General features: G+C 40.6%; 2 protein-coding genes across 3 annotated transcripts in view; one reads left to right on the top strand and one right to left on the bottom strand.

Moving 5' to 3' along the window:
- Positions 1–4,032, top strand: part of RHOBTB3 (Rho related BTB domain containing 3) — a 52,655-nt gene extending 48,623 nt beyond the window's left edge. Inside the window, exon 12 of the mRNA XM_008520979.2 lies at positions 1,099–4,032. Coding sequence (XP_008519201.1) covers positions 1,099–1,214 — 116 coding nt within the window. The 3' untranslated portion in view covers positions 1,215–4,032. The remainder of the gene's footprint in view (positions 1–1,098) is intronic.
- Positions 1–21,272, bottom strand: part of GLRX (glutaredoxin) — a 44,517-nt gene that overhangs the window by 8,792 nt on the left and 14,453 nt on the right. The window lies entirely within an intron of this gene.

The following is a 21,272-nucleotide window of genomic DNA, read 5'->3' as shown; positions in this document are numbered from 1 at the left end:
GATAGGAGAGAAACAATTTTTTAAAAATTGGAGGCTCAATTCAGGAGGTGAAGTATCTGAGTAATAGAAGTTAATATAGAAAAAACCACTGGGGAGGAAATTATCAAAGAAATAATATATGAAGTTATCTCAGTACTGAAGGACCTGAGTCACCAGATTGAAAGGATCTGCTAAATGCTGAGTGCTGAGCTAGATGAATGGACGAGGTCCATCACTGAGACATGCAAGAACACCAACTATAAGTAGGAAAATCTAAAAGTTTACTGGATAAAAAAAAACCAACACAGAGTACTTACCAAGGACTATGAATCTGAATGGCAGTGGAGTTCTTAACAACCTGGGAAACTAGAAAGCGGTGGAGTACTGCCTTCAACATTAAGAGGGAAGTTTTCAACCTAGAACTCTATACCAAACCAAATTATCAGCTGTGTGTGAGGATAGATTAAAGACTAAAGACATTTCATCACAAGCAAGGTCTCAAAAATACTTATTCTGTACCCTCTTTTTAAGGAAACTAATAAGGGTTGTGGTTCACCAGAACTAGAGAATAAACAGAGTGAAGGGCCTGGAGGCCAGGGGTGGAGGGATATGACACAAAAGCATGAAGCGGGCCTGGAAGGCAAGAGTGCCAGGGCTCTGATGAGAAGGGAGGTCCCCAGGGCAGCAACTGCAATGACACCAGTACAGGAGTGGATAGATTACCCCATAACTGTGGCTGGGTGGAAAATAGAATTGAGAGGACTGTAAAGAGTTTGAAAGGTTTAGTTAGCTACAAAGAGAACTGATTAAATGAAAAAACAAGTTAGTTATCATCTCCAGGAAAAACAAGTCCCATTTGAAAAAAAAGAACATAATCAAATATTACCTGATTAATCAATGGACAAGATGTATATAATTGTAAATCACATAATAACATAAAGCCTGGTGACTGATTTAACCCAGAGTTGTGTTAAATGATTGTGGAAGGCTTGAGGAAAGGGTAGGGGTCCTATAGCAGAGCTTGGATCTCTTCTCTTAAATAAGAAATCAACAGTTAATATCTAAACTTGATCTAAAATAAGATATATTCAATTAACATTCTTTTTCTAAAATTTTTAGTGGAAGAGCGCAGTTTTGTTGAAAAGCACAGATGGCCGTCGAATATGTACTTGAAGCAGCTTGCGGAATACCGGAAGTATATTCACTCCCGGAAGTGTCGTTGCTTAGTAATGTAACCTGACGTTTTTACATACATACGCTCTTTTTATTATTGTGAAGAATGGGATACCTCTGGGTTCCAGTAAAATTCTTCTGACCAAAACCAATAGGGGCGTTAAAAAAAAAAAGACAGAAAATCACCATACTGCTTAATGTTTTTCTTAGTTCTATTGTGATCTTAAAAGGGAACAAAATCTATGTAGGCTAAAACTAAGGCTTCACCCTAGTATATAAAGCTGTTGTACATCCATTTTTTCCCTTTAAGATGCCTTATTCCTCTAGTGATATTAATACCCCTCCCAGTTAAGCGATGTTTAAGTTTTAAAAAAATCATATAAGATTAATACAGAAATTTCATCATGTCTGATTACTTGCTCTATAAAAATAAGGGGCATTTCAGACCCAGTATGACTATATAATGAGAAATCTAGGGTAAGGCTGATCAATCTGAAATTTTAGGAATAGAAATTTACATAGGATTTTGAAAGTAAAATGCCACTTGGTTTCAAATCAGTGACAGTGTTTGAACCATCGTGAAAAAAAATTTCTGTTTGTATCTGGACAACCCAACTGAGACACCTTGTCTCTTCCCTGGGATTCTGGTTAGGCAGGAAACCTCAACAGGGCTGGCTTTATGGCCGTGTAACCTGTGTAGTTGCACAGGGCTCTTCACTTGGTTTCATGCTCTGCTATCACCACCTTCAAATTCTTAATTATGTTTGAAGAAAGGCCCCTCATTTTCACTTTGCACTGGGCCTATAGTTACGAAAATTTCCTAGCAAGATATGTACCATGTTTTCTTGCCAAATATCGTTCTCTCTGAAAGCAGAAGAGAGGCATTGACATCAAGGAAAGAGAAGGAGGCTTGCTGAGGGAAGGGATCACATGGGGTTTCCCATCTTTGGGGAAGTCTGTACCACCCAGGGCCTCCCTCCACTACCACTTTGGCTGGCAAGTCAGAAATACATCATGTTATCTTAGCTTTAAAACACTTACAGTTCTGGCTCTATCACAGATGAACAATACTTTCTCTATCGTTCTGTAAGACCAGGATGTTGGTAAAAGTGACTGACCAGCATGACTTTAATGTGCATTTATAAAGATGCTCATAGTAAAAGATGCTTTCTAGAGAATTCACTATCGAAAGCTCAAGACTTTTTTGTTGTAGAGTATATACTAGGATTAGGATGTCAGTGGCTTGAATTGTTTGAATTCTTTCTGGGGACCGCAAGGTTATTTGATGAAGGGTAGCATGAATCTTGTCCTTCAAGGTTACCCAGTAAGTTAAAAGAAAGGATAAAAAGCCTTGTTTCATGTAGAGAAAATGGTACTAGGATAGAGGACAGAATTATAGTTTCTCTTGTATCACATGTCAACAGAAGTAATTACATTAGAAACTTACAAGCCGAGAGATGGAAAACTAGATTACTATTTATTCTTAGCATTATTTTTATCTGTAATTCAATATTAGAATATATTTTTCTTTTAATTTCCAGTGACCTTAGAATACACATAGTTTTTCCAACTATGCAAAGGTTTGGTTAAACAATTTTATGCCATAGTATTAGACATAATACTATACAGTTAGTCCTTGGTTGTGTACCAACACTGTCAGAGTAAAACAGTAAAAAGTCCCTACATATATCTTCTAAGAAACCTGATTTTAATTGGATTGTGTTGATGAAGATTACTGGAATGCATTTTATTTGTTTTTAATTTTAATCACTTGGATTAATCAACTCTTGGCAAATCTCATTTGATAAGGGTTAGCATTATAAAGAATAGATGCTGTAGATTTTTAAAAATTCATTCACATTTAAGACCTTTTAAAATGCACTGTTAGCCTTTCGTTCTTCATAAGCATATTCTTACCCCTATGTGGATTACAGTACTTAAAATTCTAAATCAATAACTTTTAAACTAGGAAATTGAAAAATAGACATTCTAAAGCAAAATAAAGTATTTTCTTGAAAATACTATTTAACATTTAAATAGACCATAGTTTGTTTTTAGGTTGTTTGGCCTGAGCGGAAGTTGGTTTTGAGAGCTGGTGCTCTGTTGGTGTTAAGCATGTAGTTTTTATTATGAAAGTTCTTTATCACCTGTGTTAGTGACACAAACACACAGATGTCATAGCTCTCCAGAGCTAGTCAGAACAGTAATCAGTTTTTAAACCTAGGCTCTTCAGTACCTTTGAATTAACTCAATTTAAAATAACAAGAAATTTAAAAATACTTATAAACTATCTTGGAGAAAAGAGTACTCTTTTTGAGTGGTTTTTTTTTTTTTTAATTGAAAGATGATTTCTGAAGGAATATATGCTTTGTGCTGATCTCTCCTTCAAAATATTTGCAATCATTTTAATTAGAGAAGATCCTGTATGGTAGAACTAAGGCCTTTTCTTCTTGGGCCGTGTTTTCACCTTATATAACCCTTTGTATACTTCTGACTACTCTGTGCTCCTATTATGGGCGAGTAGGCTTGTAATATACAAGTTTCAGTAACATAAGTGAAATTCACCCTGTCACAAGCCAACATGGTTGCTTCACATTGGGCTGTAGCAGAAACTGAAGATTTGGATGAATTTGACTTCTAAGACAGCTAAACTTTTCAACTATAATTTAAAAAACTACACTACACTGATATAATTAATCAGACAAAAATGTCCTCAAGAGTACTTTATTTTATTTAAAACATCTGTTTAATTCTACCTTTAATAATTTTGCAAAGAAGGGTATGTGTGTATTTTAATATAGCCTGACCTGAATTTGTATGTTTTTAGCTTTAGTATTTAACATTTTGTAACAAATAAACTTTTTTTTAAAACAAGCATAACACAGTGTCCTGAGTTATTTTACCTTGGATGTTGAAATGCTGAAATAAATTTGGGAATACTGCCTTTTGTTTCTCAAGCATAATTATGTGTCACAGATAATTTCCATTATGTGTAAAATATTTAGTATGTTGCTAGTAATGGTAGATAACTCGTGAGCGTGATGAGATAAAGAAATTTACGTTACCTTTAATGGCTGGTACCAGAATTTTTCTTGACAAAACTGCCTTTATTTAGGAAAATGGTTTGATAATTATTTAGCGTAGAAGGAGCCCCTGTAGGCTGGAGTGGTGGCTGGGGCCAGGACTTTTGAGAAGTGGAGAAGCTGCTCTGCATAGTTGAGAGATAAGAATTTGGAACTTTCCAACAAAATGAAAAGGCAACCTACCAAATGAGATAAAATATTTGCAAACCATATATCTGATAAGGGGTTAATATCCAAAATGTACAGAGAACTCATACAACTCAATAGCAAAAAAACCTCCAAATAATCCTATGAAAGGATGGGCAAAGGATCTGAACAGACATTTAAAAAAAAAAAACCATACAGATGGCCAACAGGTACAAGAAAAGATGCTCAACATCACTAATCATCAGGGAAATGCCAATCAAGCCCATAATGAGATGGCAACTCACACCTGTTAGAATGGTTGTTATCAAAAAGACGAGAAATAGGGGTTGGCCCCGTGGCCGAGTGGTTAAGTTTGTGCCCTCCACTTCAGTGGCCCAGGGTTTTGCTGCTTCGGATCCTGGGTGCGGACATGGCACCACTCATCAGGTCATGCTGAGGTGGCATCCGACACAGCACAACCAGAGGCAGACACAACTAGAATCTACAACTATGTACTGGGGAGCTTTGGGGAGAAGAAAGAAAAAAGAAGATTGGCAACAGTTGTTAGCTCAGGTGCCAATCTTTAAAAAAAAAAGACAAGAAATAAGTATTGGCAAGGATATGGAGAAAAGGGAACACTTGTGCACTGTTGGTGGGAATGTAAATTGGTGCAGCCACTATGGAAGATAGTATGGAGGTTCCTCAAAGAATTAAAAATAGAACTACCATATGATCTAGCAGTTCCACTTTTGGGTATTTATCCAAAGAAAATGAAAACACTAAACTTGGAAAGATATCTGCACCCCATGTTCATTGCAGCATTATTTGCAATAGCAAGATGTGGAAGCAACCTAAGTGTCCGTCAATGAACAAAGAGTGTGTGTGTATATATATACATATATATATATATAGTGGAATATTATTCAGCTATAAAAAGAGAAGGAAATCTTGCCATTTGTGACAACATGGGTAGACTTTGAGGGTGTTTATGCTAAGTGAAATAAGTCAGACAGAGAAAGACAAACGCCATATGATCTCACTTATATGTGAAATCTAAAACAAAAACAAACCCAAAAAACTCCAAAACTGAACTCATAGATACAGAGAACAGAGTGGTGGTTGCCAGAAGTCGGGGGTAGGGGGGTGGAACATAGGCAAAATGAGTGAAGGGGTCAAAAGGTACAAACTTCCAGTTATAAAATAAGTCATGGTGATATAGTGTACAGCATGATAACTATAGTTAATAATACTGTATTGTATATTTGAAAGTTGCTAAGAGAATAGATCTTAAAAGTTTTCATCACAAGAAAGAAAAATTTTTAACTATATATGGGGACAGATATTAATTAGACTTATTGTGATCATTTTGCAATAAATACAAATATTGAATCATTATGTTGTACACCTGAAATGAATACAAGTCATAGTCCTGCATCGCATAATGACATTTCGGTCAATGACAGACCACGTATATGACGGTGGTCAGGTAGGAACAGTACCACATAGCCTAGGTGTGTGCTAGACTGTACCATCTAGGTTTGTGTAAGTATACTTTATTATGTTCGCACAACGATGAAATTGCCTAACAAACCATTTCTCAGAATGTATCCCCAGCATTAAGCAACACATAAGTGTATATGTCAACTATAGCTCAATTAAAAAAAAAAGGAATTTGGAATTCTCTTGGAAATGAGGAGCCCAGAGAGAAGGGGGAGAGAGACCAGGCAGCCATAACATGAGGATAGGGTGTGACTATGTTATACAACCCCTCAGAAGGTTCCCAAATTGCCAGTGAAGTCTACTAAACCCATAAAGGTCTCCACAATTCCATTGGAATTATGTTCTTAACACAAATCCCATCTGGGAACACACCCTTCTAGAAGACCCCTATTGCCTATAGATGAACCTCCACAGTTCTCACTGCCAGCAAGGCCTTTTTCATAACCCAGCCCCATCTTTCCTGCCTTGACATGTGGAACTGTCCATCCAGATTGTCTGTGTACTTGCACACCTCATACTCTTGCCATGGCTTGGGTTGAGTTGCCATTCCTTGTCAAGTTTGCAAACTCCTGCATATCCTGTAAAGCTCCACTTAAACATTATATCTCTTTTGCTTTCTGTGACTCTCCCAGGAAGAATTAATTGCTTCCACCATGTGTCTTTCCTTAGCTCTTTATTCATACCTTTTTTATGGCATTCTTTGCATTTTAGGTCTTTATGTATTGATGGTCTCTATTGGCTATAACTTGAGGGCAGGGACCATGTCTTGATTTATCTTTGTGACCCCCACTTTGCAACTCTCCATCAGGCACAAGGACTGACATAGACTGTGTGTATAATAAATGGCACTGAAAAGGCCAGATTGCCCCAGATGGAAGAATAATGAAAAACTTGCAGGTGAGAAGTATGCTTATACTTGAAGCTTTTTTGCTGTCACAAGTAGCCAGAGTCAGCTGGCATGTGGGATCTGGAGTGACCAGGGTGGCTGTCTCTCTTGGGAGTTGATAAACATATGGAATGGAGGAGTGATAAGTGGTGGACCATTGAGGTTCCTCAAAGAATTAAAAGTAGGGGATGAGGCACTGAGGGGATGCAGAATATGTACAAAATGATCTTTGGGGACACCTCTGCCTGGGAGTCTCCTTTGGAGGTCAGGCAATAAGATGGGAAGGGGGATGAGGTGGGGGCGGGCAAAAGAATTTCTGTTGTGCATAATGAAGGCAAAACAGCTCCCAGTGTTACACATAAAGTTGTATGCAAATGATGCTTTAATTGCATGTAAATGATTTCCCTGGCATGGGGCTGGCTGTGTTCTGCAAATCTTAGTTGTCCTGCTCTACTGTTATAGCTTAATGTTCAACAATGAGCTAATGATCAGCACTAGTATGAGAGTGTCTGACATTATCTTACATGTTCAGGGCAAGGAGCTCTCTTAGTTACTCTTAAGAAAATAACATGCAATTTAGTGGACACAATATATTATTATTATGTTTTAAGTGGAGAGGAGATGGGATATCAGCCTCCCTTCTTTGCCGGAAACTTGGACTGGGAAGATCCGCCAGAGAACTCTGTAACTCAAAAATAAACTACCCAAAACCAAAACAGTGACTTTTCCTTGAAGTCTGAGCTTAGTCCCTCATCTATGACTTTGAGTCTCTCCTGTTTTGTTCACATCCAAGCAAGATGGGCCATCCTTTTATCTTGTTTCTTCTTCCCCTCGTAACTACATCACCACTGAAACCCTTTTCTCTTATACTTATAATTCCTATGACTCCAGAGTTCCCAGTGGTTTAGTCTCTGACATGTCATGTTCAAGCAGAACAGTTCGACAGGCAAAAATTATTAAAAATGTTTCTCATTCCTTTTTATTTTTTAGTGTTATCATTTTGTCATAGGTAATATATTTGCCTGGCTCAAAATAATATAAAAAGTATACTTTGAGAAGAGAGCCCTTGTTCCTATCCCTGTTCCCCTCACCCCACTTCCCACATTCCCTATAGGTAATCACCTTCATTTGTTTCTTATGCATCATTACAGTGTTTATTTATGTGAATACAAGAAAGTGAAAATGTATATTCTCATCTTCCTCCCTACAGTAAACAGAATAATGGCCCTCCAAAGATGTCCACATCCCTAATCCCCAGAACCTGTGAATGTTGCCTTTCATGGCAAAAGGGACTTTGCAGGTGTTGTTACCAAACCAGGTTCATTTTTGCCTGCCGCCCAGAAAGCCAAACACCGAGATGACGAGACTGCAGCAGAGAGAGGGTTTACTCACAGGGCACTCATGGGAGGAAGCGAGAACAGGAGCCTCGAATTCGCTTCCCCAAAAATAGGGACTCAGGGATATTTATGGAATAGGGGGCAAGGTGTTCTGAAATGTGGAGCAAGGTGATTGGAGGTGAGGAGAAGTGAGGTAACTGTTGATCTGCACAAGCATAGTCAGACTCCATGTCTCTTTGTAGGACCCATGCTCACAAAATGGCGGCTTTAGCGTGATCTGAGGGTGGAGCTTTTAGCCTGTTGGCATCAAAAGGCCACCTATTGGACATCTGCATGGGCCCAGGTGATGAGTTGGTGGTCTCAACCTGCCTGGAGTGGACAAAGGGGTTCTAATTCCTGAAAAACAGCTCACACACCCATTACCATGGTGACCCAGGCTCCAGGGAGCTATCATCTATAGGAGCCTGGTGGGAGTTGACAGCATATTGCCTAAACAGCACAGTTAACAATGGGTGGGTTAAACAGCTAAAAGCTATAATGAGTAATTGCAAAAAAGGAAAAAATCTTTAGTTCCTAGCTAGTTAATCATCAATGGCTAACTCCCTGCTGGTTTCAGTGTGATTAAGTTAAGGGTCTTGAGATGAGAAGATGATCCTGAGTTGGTCCATTGTAATCCCACGGGCCCCTATAAGAGGGAGGCAGTAGAGTAAGAGGACAGGAGGCAATGTGAGGAAGAGAGATTTGAAGATGCTACCCCTTGAAGATAGAGGAAGGGGTCATGAGCCAAGGATGAAGACAGCCTTTAGAAGCTGGAGAAAGCAAGGAAATGGACTCTCCTCAGAGCCTCCAGAAGGAACCAGCCCTGTTAACACCTTGACTTTAGCCTAACTGGACTGATTTTGGACTTTTGAACTCCAGAATTGTAAGACAATAAATTTGTGTTGTTTTAAGCCACTGAGTTTGTGATCATTTGTTACCGCAGCAATAGGAAACTAATACACCCCCTTTCTTATACGAAGGTGACATGAATTACATCCTTTGTTCTCAATACCATTTAAGGGAAGGTAGGTGGGGTCAATACCTTGAACATAACAATTCATTAAGCCAGTCGTTCTCAAACTGTAGTAGTTATCAGAATTATCTGAAGGGCTTTTTAAAACACAGGATGCTGGGCCCCAGTCCCAGAGTTCTGGTGTTGACCATCTTGGTTGGGGCATGAGAATTTTCATTTGGAACAAGTTCCCAGGCCATGCTGATACTGCTGGTCCATAGAATGTGCTTTGAGAATCCATTAAACAATTCCATTTTGGAGGGGGGGAGGGTCTGAAGCCCTGGACTACTCCAGAGCCTTCCTCCTCCCCCAGCCCGCAGGGGCTTCCCCTCCCACTCCCCTGTCAGCTTGACCTTTGGCTTCTAGACTTAAATCCCTCCTCTGTCTCCTTGATTATTTTACTAGCTCTGTCCTTCTCCCCTCATTGTGCTAATTCTGCTTGACAGGGTTTCCCCTGAGGCGTGGGCCTGTGAGCAGCCAGGAGAGAGCATCCCAGGATGATTTCTCCTGGTTGGGGTTGTGGGGTTGGGGTGGCACTGCACTCACGCGCTCAGCCTCCTGCAGGCCTCCCTGTCACCCATCTCCCCATCTCTCTGGCTTTCTCTGGGCTTATACTCAGTGCTGGGCCTGTGGCCCTCCTGTCCAACGGATGACGCAGGCTGTGAATTCTCAATGAATGAATGTAAAACTAAATTCCAAAGGGACTTAGTCCTGTGTGCACCATTAAACGGGAAATTTGCGTTCCCTCAACCATTTTTGTTTACAATGACAGATTTTGCTACTATTGCAGAATATACTTTTTTTCCTGAAAATTGTCTACCTTTTTGTTGTTATGATTTAAAAAGAATACTCAGCTGCCCCGTAAGAATTGGAAGCAATATTGGAGCACAATGATAAATAATTTTTTTTATACCACAGGCCCTTTTAGGACAAAGTTGGGTTAAACCAGTTTTATGAGCCCTGGAAATTCCTGTCACAGGGAGCAGGGAGTTACCCAGTAACTGCTGCCCCCTCACACATTTGCTTCAAACTTCTGAGTGCTTCTCCCTGTCTCCTCTTGATTGGAAGTAGCTTGCTTTTGCCTTTACTTTTAGTAAGTTTAAACCTGTAGAAAAATACATACAATTTCCTTAGTTTCTGTGCCCATCTGCCTCTACTTTATATGTGGGACGCCTGCCACATGGCTTGACAAACAGTGCATACGTCCGCACCTGGGATCCGAACCAGCGAATCCCGGGCCACCAAAGCAGAATGTGCGAACTTTACTGTGCCACCAGGCCAGCCCCATGTATAGACCATTTTTACCTTCCTAGAGATTTCTTATCTAATTCTCTCCCCATGGTCACCTGGGTAACTGGACACATTGCTGTTCTTTGGTCTTGCGTCCTGTCCCCTTGGTTGGAAGAGGAGTACGGTTGCTTTTCTAGTTTACAGTGACTTCCTCTGAGGAATGAAGTACTTCAGAGTAAACTAGGACATTTTGGTCTAAGGTAACTATATACCAAAATCCCGAAGAGGCCGCAGCTAGAAGCCCTGGTAATGGGTGGGAGGGCAGATTACAGGGCTGTGATGCCCAGGCAAGGTTCAAATGCTTTCCTTGACTAGATGGAAAGCAAAAGTTAAGATATTTCCTTGACAAGAATTCAAATGTAAAGATGATCATTTAAATAAAGTAAATAGATGACTATCAACTCTTACCTGGGCATTTTCCCAAGTGGCACACTATCACCACCACCACCACAAACAAGAACAAAACTTTCTCTTTAATAACCCTCACAGTTTTTAATGAATATGGTAAGAAAAGCTGACCTTGTATGAGACCTTACCATTAGTAGACATCAGGGGTTCCTAAACTGCTGTTGGGTGCCAGTCTGGCGTGGACACAAAATAACCTATAACTATGCGATAGATAAGAGAAATAAAGTGAGTTTACTTGAGCCAGAGCGAGGATTATAACCCGGGTAGGCCTTAGAAAGCATTCTGTGGAAGCATGGGTTTCAGTACAGTCTTATATCTTTTTAGAACAAAGAACATACGTTAAACACACCCAGGATACATTTCCATCAAAATTTCAAGGAGGTATTCAGTTGCAAATTAGCAGGTCAAGATGACCCTGATGTCAGGAAAGGGACTATGTGGCTGTTGCCAATAGGACATTACCAATAGGGCGTAGGAGGGGAAGTAGGCATTCTTATCCTAAGAGAGTGCCTTCTTTACTTTTATGGTTAAGCCGATGTACAATGTATATTTGATAGGGCATAAGTGAGGCTTGCTAGTTCAAGCCGAATCAGTTTTGAACCCGAATAGTTACCCCATATACCTTAATATGTGAAAATCTCTCGTCACTGGATATACTGATTGCTTATATTTTACTTCATTTTTATGTCTTTTAGCACCATTTCTGAAACGTGATAGTTGCTTAAAAAATGTCCATTGCATTGAACGGGACACGGTGACGGAGAACCCAGCAGTTCCTCGTCTCCATGCTGACGGTGTTGACTGTTATGGCCCAGGTGCCCCATTTCTACTTAGGGACCAGTGAACTCTGATGCGGGGTCGGTGAGCCGAGGAGTCGAAAGAAAGATTTCTTAGACTCTTAAGATCTGGCAGTAGTGCTCTTTTATTTAGAGAATAGTATAGAATAGCATGGGGACAGGACCCATGGGCAGTCAGAGCCGCTGCTGCTGCCCCCGCTGGCATGGGGACAAGACCCACGGGCAGTCAGAGCTCCTGCTGCTGCCCCGAGTTGAGGGTTAGGGCTAAATTTAAGGCATAGGTATGTGAGTCATCTCTTTACGAAGACAAAGGAAAGAACGAAAAAAAGTTAAAATGGTATCAGTGCAGGAGGGGTCTGGTCATTGGGTGATCCCATGACTTTTAGACAAGAATCAAATTGGATTAAGTAAAGGTTAGAAAGGTTAGACGCCACCACCCTAAACCAGTTACATGAGATTGCCAGACAGCAACCAACTTAAGTTCTTGCCTTCTCCATTAAGAGTTTCTAGGGATAAGGTCATCTCTCTTCTTCCTGGTACAGAGAGGGAGGCACCTTTTACAGATAGAGATTTACCTTACAAATGTAAATGTGTCCCAACAAGGGTAAGTTCCATTCCCCAGAGCCTCCTTCCCTGTCCCAGTTTATCAAAAGCAATCAGCCCAAAACAATCCTGATGCCAAAGAGTCATATCTTGGGGTGGCCAATTTCAGGTCCCTACAAGCTCATCCCCCCCTTCCTTCACAAATGCAAATGTCTCTCAAAAGGGCAAGCAAAATTCCAGTCCTCGGAGCCTGCTTCTCATCTGTAGTTTTAAAAGTAACCAGCCTAAAATCCTCATCAAACTTGACTAGACAGTTTGGGCCCTGGGAAGGGGCACAGAGGACGCCCACAACAGAAGCAGGGTGAGACCCCACCCTCAAGGGACTTCAAAGGCAGGGCCTTCAGGGAGGGGCAAGTGTGGAAGCACAGGAGGGCCACATGAGACACCCCAGGAGTAACTTCAGGAGACTTCAGGTGGAGGCATAACTGAGTGAAATCTCTGTTATTACTGTTTGTATGAACTCCATAGGCTGGTGAGGCCTGGGGAAATTGAAGTATTATTTATTATTTCAACTTTACCACTTACTGCACTTGTACTTTACATATATAATTTCCTTTAGAAGAGACACTATAACACGGGAAAGTAGTCTGGTGGGGCGACTGAACACAAGGGTGATGAAGCCAGACCAAGCCAGATGTAGCCCAGGTTGTCAGATCCCAGGTCTACCTCTTACTGTGTGACTTCAGACAGGTGAAGTGGCCTCTCTCTGGACTTCATTTGCTCATTTACAACAGGTAACTAAAGGAGGCAGCCACCTTATGGTTTCATTAGGAGGAATAAATGAGATCAGACAAATAAAATGCTGAAACCAGGGTCTTGCACAGACTTAGAACTTTGTAAGTATTAGTGTTGTCATTATTATTATCACATTGTCTCAGCAATGAGCCAGCGCCATCAGTATCTCCACTCTAAAATGAACACAGTGAGTAAAGGCCTAAGGTCATGTAGTTAATAAGTGGCAGAGCTGGGAAGAACCCAGACGTCACTCCAAAGCCCATATGTTATATCAGCTAGCAAACAGCCTCTGTGAGCATTCTAAGAAAAACGTAAAATAATCCAGCTAACACTAGAATTGATGCTCCCTTTGGAGGTGCTGCAACAATGCTGGCTTTGTGCAATGTGGCAAGACAAATGGAGACTGGATGTGTCCCTAGAAGACATATTCTTTGAGGTTCCTTGCAAGCTGACTCCAAAGTCAAGGAGTCATCAAGATAATCACCCCTCCCCCACCTCCAACCCTACTCTCCCCTCTGGAAACTATTCCAAGGTTGAATTTGATCATGATTCTTCAAACGTTATGACTGGTTAACACCCCACCTTTGTGGTTAATATTTGAACTAAGTAACCCAAGACTGATGACGGGAAAACAAACAGCATATCCTGCTATGAACTGGTCAGAGAGAAGGGGAGCTGCTTGCAGGGCCCATTCAACCCCTACAGCCAGAGAGTGAGATTTCTCTGCTAGTCCTCTTCCATTTTAATTAATTTAAATTTAATTAATTAACTTAATTAATTCTCATGGTAAGAAGCCAAGCTGGAGAGATTTGCTTAGCCACAGGACACAGCTAGGAGATAGCCTAATCAGGATTTGAATTCAGTCCATCCTGCGTCTAAACTGTAACATTCTGCCCTTGGAATTGCAATTTCAGGTTCTTGGGCCAGTTCCTATAGGAGCTGTGCAGCTTACATGGACATTCTCTCATTGAACTGTACAACAAAAATGGGCCAATTACGTGAGCTATAAAATATACCCAAATAAAGTTGGAAAAAAAAGAAAGAGAGAAAGGAAAAAAGAAAAGAAGGAAGGATGGGAGGGAGGGAGGAAGGAAGAACAACATGAGTAGCCATAAAAATGCTTTCTCATTGGCTCAATAACCACTGTAAAATGTGACGTGAGTTCACTGAAGGTCAGTAGAACTGAATCAAAATGGAAAAATTTTGTTTCTGGGGAAATACTTTGCACACCCCCTTGTGAACTTCTTACCCGCCCCTCTATGTCAAGCCCACAATACAGCCTTGCGACCAATGCTCTTCACTCCTTGAAGAGCAAGTACAAACATTTGTGTGTGTGTGTGTTTGTTTTTGGTAACGGTGTGCTTGCTGTAGTTGACAGAGTCCTAGGATCTATGACTTTCTGAAGGAGCTCAATCTTTTTTGAAGAAGAAAAGTTAGCCCTGAGCTAATATCTGCCACCAATCCTCCTCTTTTTCTGAGAAAGACTGGCCCTGAACTAATGTCCACGGCCATCTTCCTCTGCTTTATATGCGGGACACCTGCCACAGCATGGCTTGACAAGCAGTGCGTAGGTCCGCACTTGGGATCTGAAGCGGCGAACCCCAGGCCACCGAAGCTGAACGTGTGAACTTAACCGCTGTGCCACTGGGCCAGCACCTGAAAGAAACTTTGACTTTCCCCCCAACTGCCTAAAAGAATTTAAGATAGAAGGCCTGTCCCAGGACAGGCCATCGCCATAGATAACTTTGTGTATCGGTAAACTGGAAGAGTCCTTGCTAAGCCCATTTTTATCAAAAGATCTCTTTCAGGTCCCACTGTCCATAGACGGCCCAGCAAACACTTGTTTAACAAACATTTGCGTTTCCATCTCCATGTAAATTGTCTTCCTCCCCTTTGAAGCCCCAAACCAGTACCCCCAATATCCTCCTTTGTCTTTAGCTAAAAATGGTATTTAAGGTAGCAGCTTTGGCCATTCTGGTGAGGCGCTCAGTTTTCCTGGATTTCTTCCATGTATATGTGTTATTAAACTTTGTTTGACTTTCTCCTGTTGGTCTGTCTCATGTCAATTCAATTCTTAGACCAGCCAGAAGGACCTAGAAGGTAGAGAAACTGTCTTCCTCCCCTACAGTGTCTTTCAAGGAATTGGTTCATTTCATCTAGGTTATCAAATTTGCTGGCATAGAGTTGTTCATAGTATTCCTTTATTATCCTTTCAATGTCCATGGGACCTGTAGTGATATAGTCTCTTTCATTTCTGATATTAGTAATTTGTGTCCTTTCTCTTTTTTTCCTAGGTAGCCTGGCTAGAGGTTTTTTTAAAAATTTTATTGAACTTTTCAAAGAACCAGGTTTTGGTTTTGTTGGTTTTCTCTATTCATTGCGTGTTTTCAGTTTCATCCATTTCTGCTCTAATTTTTATTATTTCTTTTCTTCTGCTTAATTTGAGTTTAACTTGCTCTTTTTTTCCCTAGTTTCCTAAGGTAGAAGCTTAAAAGACTGATTTTAGATTTTTCTTCTTTTTCGATATATACATTCAATGATAGAAATTTCCCTCTAAGCACTGCTTTTGCTGCATTCCACAAATTTTGATAAGTTGTCTTTTCATTTTCATTTAGATCAAAAATATTTTAAATTTGTCTCAAGATTTCTTATTAGATCCATGTGTTATTTAGAAGTGTGTTGTTTAATTCCTATGAATTTTAGGATTTTTCAGGTATCGTCCTGTTATTAATTTTTAGTTTAATTCCACTGTGATCTGAGAGCAGACATTGTATGATATATTTCTTTTAAATTTGTTAACGTATGTTTTATGGTCCCGAACGTGGGTTTATCCTGGTGAATGTTCCATGTGAGCTTGAGAAGAATGTGCATTCTGCTGTTGTTGGATGTAGTCTATAGATGTTGATAATATCTAGTTGATCGATGGTGATGTTGAGTTCAGTTATGTCCTTACTGATTTTCTGCCTGCAGGATCTATCCATTTATGATAGAGGAAGGTTGAAGTCTCCAACTATAATAGCAGATTCATCTATTGTTCTTTGTAGTTCTGTCAGTTTTTGCCTCAGGTATTTTGATGCTCTGTTATGAGGCACATACATGTTAAGGAAGGTGCATTTCTTCTCAGAGAATTTATCCCTTTATCTTTATGTAATGCTTCTCTTTATCCTTGGTAATTTTCCTTGCTTTGAAGTCTGCTCTGCTTAAAATTAATATAACTACTCCCACTTTCTTCTGATTAGTGTTAGCATGGCGTAACTTTCTCCATCCATTTGTTTTTAATCTATATGTGTCTTTATACTTAAAGTGAGTTCTTGTGGACAACATATAGTTGAGTCTTGTTTTTTTGATCCATTCTGACAATTTCTGTCTTTTAATAGGTGAATTTAGACCATTGACATTCAAAGCAAGTATTGGTATACTTGGATTAATATCTATCATATTTGTTGCTGCTTTCCATTTGTTGCCTTTGTTCATTGTTCCTATTTTTGTCTTCCATTTTTTTTTCTGCCTTTTGTGGTATTAATTTAGCATTTTATATGGTTCCATTTTTTTTTTCCTTTTGTAGCATATCAGTTATGTATTTTTTTACCTTTTTGTTTAGTGGTTGCCTGAGAGTTTGCAATATATATTTACATCTAATCCAAGTCTACTTCCAAATAACTCTACACTGCTTCACAGGTAGTGTGAGTACCATAGAATAACAAAATAATCCTAATTCCTCCATCCTGCCCCTTGTATCATTCCTGTCACTCATTTCACTGATACATAGCATACATATGCCCGTGTGTATATATACATTCCCTTACACATAAGCATACATAATCAAATACATTGTTGCTATTAGTATTTTGAGCAAATTGTTATCTGCTTGCTCAATTATGAATAGGAAAAATAAAAGTTTTTATTTTACCTTCACTGATTCCTTCTTTAGTGCTCTTTCATTCTCTATGTAGATCCCAGTTTCTGACTTAAATCACTTCTCTTCTCTCTGAAGAACTTTTTTTTAACATTTCTTGCAAGGCAGGTCTACTGGCAACAAATTCCTCCAACTTTTGTTTGTCTGAGAAACTCTTTATTTCTCCTTCACTTTTGAAGGGTAATTTTGCAGGGCAGAGAATTCTAGGTTGGTGGGTTTTTTCTTTCAACACTTTAAATATTTTAGTCTATTGTTGTCTTGCTTGCATGGTTTCTGAGGAGAAGTCAGGTGTAATTTTTATCTTTGTTCCTCTTTAGGTAAGGCATTTTTTTCTCTGGCTCTTTTCAGGATTTTTTCTTTATTTTTTATTTTCTGTAGTTTGAAAATGATATGCTAGGTGTAGTTTTTTTTTTGGCATTTATCCTGTTTGGTGTTCTCTGAGCTTCCTGGACCTGTGGTTTGGTGTCTGATATTAACTTGGGGAAATTCTCAGTGATTATTGTTTCAAATGTTTCTTCTGTTCCTTCTCTTTTATTCTCCTTCTGGTATTCCCATTACGCATATGTTATTGTCTCATAGTTCTCAGGTACCCTGTTCTGTTTTTTTTTCTCAGTCTATTTTTCTCTCTTGCTTTTCAGTTTTGGAGATTTCTATTGAGATGTCCTCAAGCTCAGATATTCTTTCTTCAGTCTTAGTCTGTTCAGGCTACTGTAACAAATTACCACAGACTGGGGAGCTTATAAAGAACAGAAATTTATTTCTTACATTTCTGGAGGCTGCTAAGTCCAAGATCAAGGTGCCAGCATGATTGAGTGAGGGCCTTCTTCCTGATTCATAGCTGGGGGCTTCTCACTGTGTCCTCACGTGGTTGAAGGGGCTAGGCAGCTCTGTGGGATCCCTTTTATAAGAGCACTAATCCCATTCATGAGGGCTCCACCCTCATGACCTAATCACTTCCCAAAGGCCACCTTCTAACACCATCATATTGGGTGTAAGGATTCTAACATGTGAATTTGGGGGATGGGGAGGAGGGACACAAACATTCAGACCACAGCACATTTCAAGTCCACTAATGAGCCTATCAAATTAAGTCCATTCTTTTTTTTTTTTTTAAGATTTTATTTTTTTCCTTTTTCTCCCCAAAGCCCCCTGGTACATAGTTGTATATTCTTAGTTGTGGGTCCTTCTAGTTGTGGCATGTGGGACGCTGCCTCAGCATGGCCTGATGAGCAGTGCCATGTCCACGCCCAGGATTCGAACTGTTGAAACACTGGGCCTCCTGCAGCGGAGTGCGAGAACTTAACCACTGGGCCACAGGGCCAGCCCCTGAAGTCCATTCTTTACTTCCGTTACAGTACTTTTGATCTCTAGATTTTTTTTTTTTGATTCTTTCTCAGGATTTCTGTCTCTCTGCTTGCATTACCCATCTATTCTTGCATCCTGTCTACTTTATCTATTGGAGTCTTTAGCATGTTCATCACAGTTATTTTAAATTTCCAGTCTGATGATTCCAACATGCCTGCCATATCTGAATCTGGTCTGATGCTTGCTCTCTGTCTTCCAACTGTGTTTTTTGCTTCTCTCTCTCTCTCTCTCTTTTTTTTTTGCTGAGGAAGTTTCGCCCTGAGCTAACATCTTTTCCAATCTCCCTCTGTTTTGTATGTAGGTTGCTGCCACAGCACGGCCACCAGTGAGTGGTACAGGTCCATGCCCAGGATCCGAACCCAGGCCACAGAAGCAGAGCTTAACCATTAGGCCACGGGGCTGGCTCCATGTTTTTTGCCTTGAAATTTTTCCTTGATAGCCAGACACAATATACTGGACTGGGTACCTGCTGTCAATAGACCTTTAGTAATGTGGTGATAAGATATGTGGAGGAAAGAGAAGCCACCTATATTCCCATGAGTAGGTCTCAGTTTGTAGTGAGCCAGTGCCTCTGGCCTGTGAGCTTCACATGTGCTTCTCAGTCACCCCTGCCTCCCCCTCTGCCCGACCCCCAGCCAAGTCAAATAGGATGGCTAGTATGGAACTGGGTATTTCCCTTCTCCCTATGGAAGGCTAGAGGGGACTGAAGTGGGGTTTTCCCCTCCCCCAGGTCAGTTAGGCTCTGATAAAACCCCAGCAGTTTAGGCCCTAGTTAAATAGTTAACTCCTGAGGACAGACTTTGTTAAGAAAAGCAGAGTGCTCTAGTCTATTTCAAAATGGTTCCTTGTCTTCTTCGCCTGCTGGAAGCAGAAGAGATTGTTTCTGAAATTCAATATTTATGGTGAGAACCTAGTTAGAACTCCAGGAAGTAAAACTCACAAAACTGTGGGAGGCCCCTGATGACTGGGTCCCCCTGGAGATTTTTACTCTACACTTGTCCACACTGAGCCTCCAGCAATTTGTCAATTACAGTTCCGGTTTCCCTACCCAGCGCTAATTTTCACCAAGCTCTCTGCTAAGTTGTGATTCTCTGTATTTGCCTACCAGTCTCTCCAGTTTGGTGGGCAATGGTTTACCCTGTGACCTCAATTCTCTTATGGATCTAAGGAGAGTTGTGGATTTTTCAGTTTATTCAGCTTTTTACTTGTTAGGATGGAGTGTTGACTTCCAAGCTTCTGACATGCCGAATTGGAAACTGGAAGTCCTCAAGAGCACAAGTGTTAAAGTAGATCAGATAAAAGGCTTGGACTCTCAAAATGAGAGTAAGCCCTGTAGGCCAGCATATTGTTTAGCCCAGCATTTCCCAAATTCATTTGACCATCGAACCCCTTTTTTCGTGTAACATTTATTAACATGTCATGGAACCAGCGTTCTGAAGAACCTTCTCTGGGAAACACTGAGCTAAGAGACAGGCCATGCTGGAGAAGTCAAATCATTTCTTGTGTTGTAGCTCAAAGCCCAGAGGTCCAGGGAGGCCCTTCACTCATTGTGCTGGACCAGGAAACACGAGTAGGTCTCCATAACAATGAAACAGCTAGTGAAAGGCAGAGTGGTTGTGAGTATGTACTCCTGGAAGCCTGCTGGGCTCACATCCTGGCTCTGCTCAGAGACCCTGGGCAATTTACATAACCTCTCTGTGCCTCAGTTTTTCCATCTGTAGAATGGAAATGATGATGACAGCAGTTGGCTTGTAGGGCTGCTGTGAGAATTACATGAATGAAAACATGTTCAAAACTTAGAATGTGCTTAGCACCCAGTGAGTGCAGCTGGTCTTTCTAAGCTTCTATCACGACAGCATGTAGACTCTTACATTCACCTATTTCAACCAATGGGGAGATTATATAGCCTCTTTAAAATGCCTAGGAAACACGGGATAAAACTCATTATATGTTGACTTGGGTACAAGTTAACCATAATTTGCTACTACCTTTACACTGCAGTTACAATCTGTGTAAGCAGGAAGACTGAGAACCAGTGCTGTCAGCCGTCTCTTTGGTACAGGGCAACAGTCTCCGGTATTTCCAAACTTGTGGACTCTCCACTTTCTTTTTTTATATTAAAAGATGGGGCAGACCAGCATCTCTCCATATGTAGCGGTTGTGTGTTAGCCATTGACTGAGAAAACAGTCTATCAAAAGCCACTGTGAATGCTGGACTGCTTTGTTCAAAAGTAAGTTAAATATTTTCAATAGATAATTATAGGGGTATATGTTACCCAACCAGGTTCGTTTTTGCCCACTGCCCAGAATACCAAGACGACGAGACTGCAGCAGAGAGAGAGTTTATTCACAAGGCAGCCCCATGAGGAAGTGAGAACAGGAGCCTCAAATTTGCTTCCTTGGAAATAGGGACTCAGGGATATTTATGGGATGGGGGCAAGGTGATCAGAAATGTGGAGTGAGGTGATTGGAGGTGGGGAGAGATGAGGTAATTGATGATCTGCGCAAGCGTGGTCAGACTGCACGCCTCTTCACAGGACGCATGCTCACAAAATGGCGGTGTTAGCATGATCTGAGGGTGGAGTTTTTAGCCTCGTGATATCAAAAGGTCGCCTATTGGACATCTCCAGGGGCCCCGTTGATGAGTTTGGTGGTCTCAACCAGCCTGGAGTGGACAAAGGGGTTCTAATTCCTGAAAAACAGCTCACACACCCATTACCATGGTGACCCAGGCTCCAGGGAGACGTTATCTATAGGAGCCTAGTGGGAGTCAGATAGCATATTGCCTAAAGAGCAACATTAACAACGGGTGGGTTAAACAGCTAAAAGCTGTAATGAGTAATTGCAAAAAGGAAAAAAACTTTAGTACCTAGATACTTAATCAACAATGGCTGTTTGCTGGTTTCATATGCACTGATCCCTTAAATGGATTTATATTTTATCCCCTGCCGCTGCTGTCACACAAGAAAATAAACCAAGAAAAACTTCTAACTGGGTAAATCAATTGTTCACCTTTATTAAAA

The sequence above is a fragment of the Equus przewalskii genome, chromosome 13, assembly GCF_037783145.1.
Source record: "Equus przewalskii isolate Varuska chromosome 13, EquPr2, whole genome shotgun sequence".
Classification (NCBI taxonomy): domain Eukaryota; kingdom Metazoa; phylum Chordata; class Mammalia; order Perissodactyla; family Equidae; genus Equus; species Equus przewalskii.
Note: the sequence above shows the minus strand (reverse complement) of the source record. Positions and strands in the feature narration are given on the sequence as shown.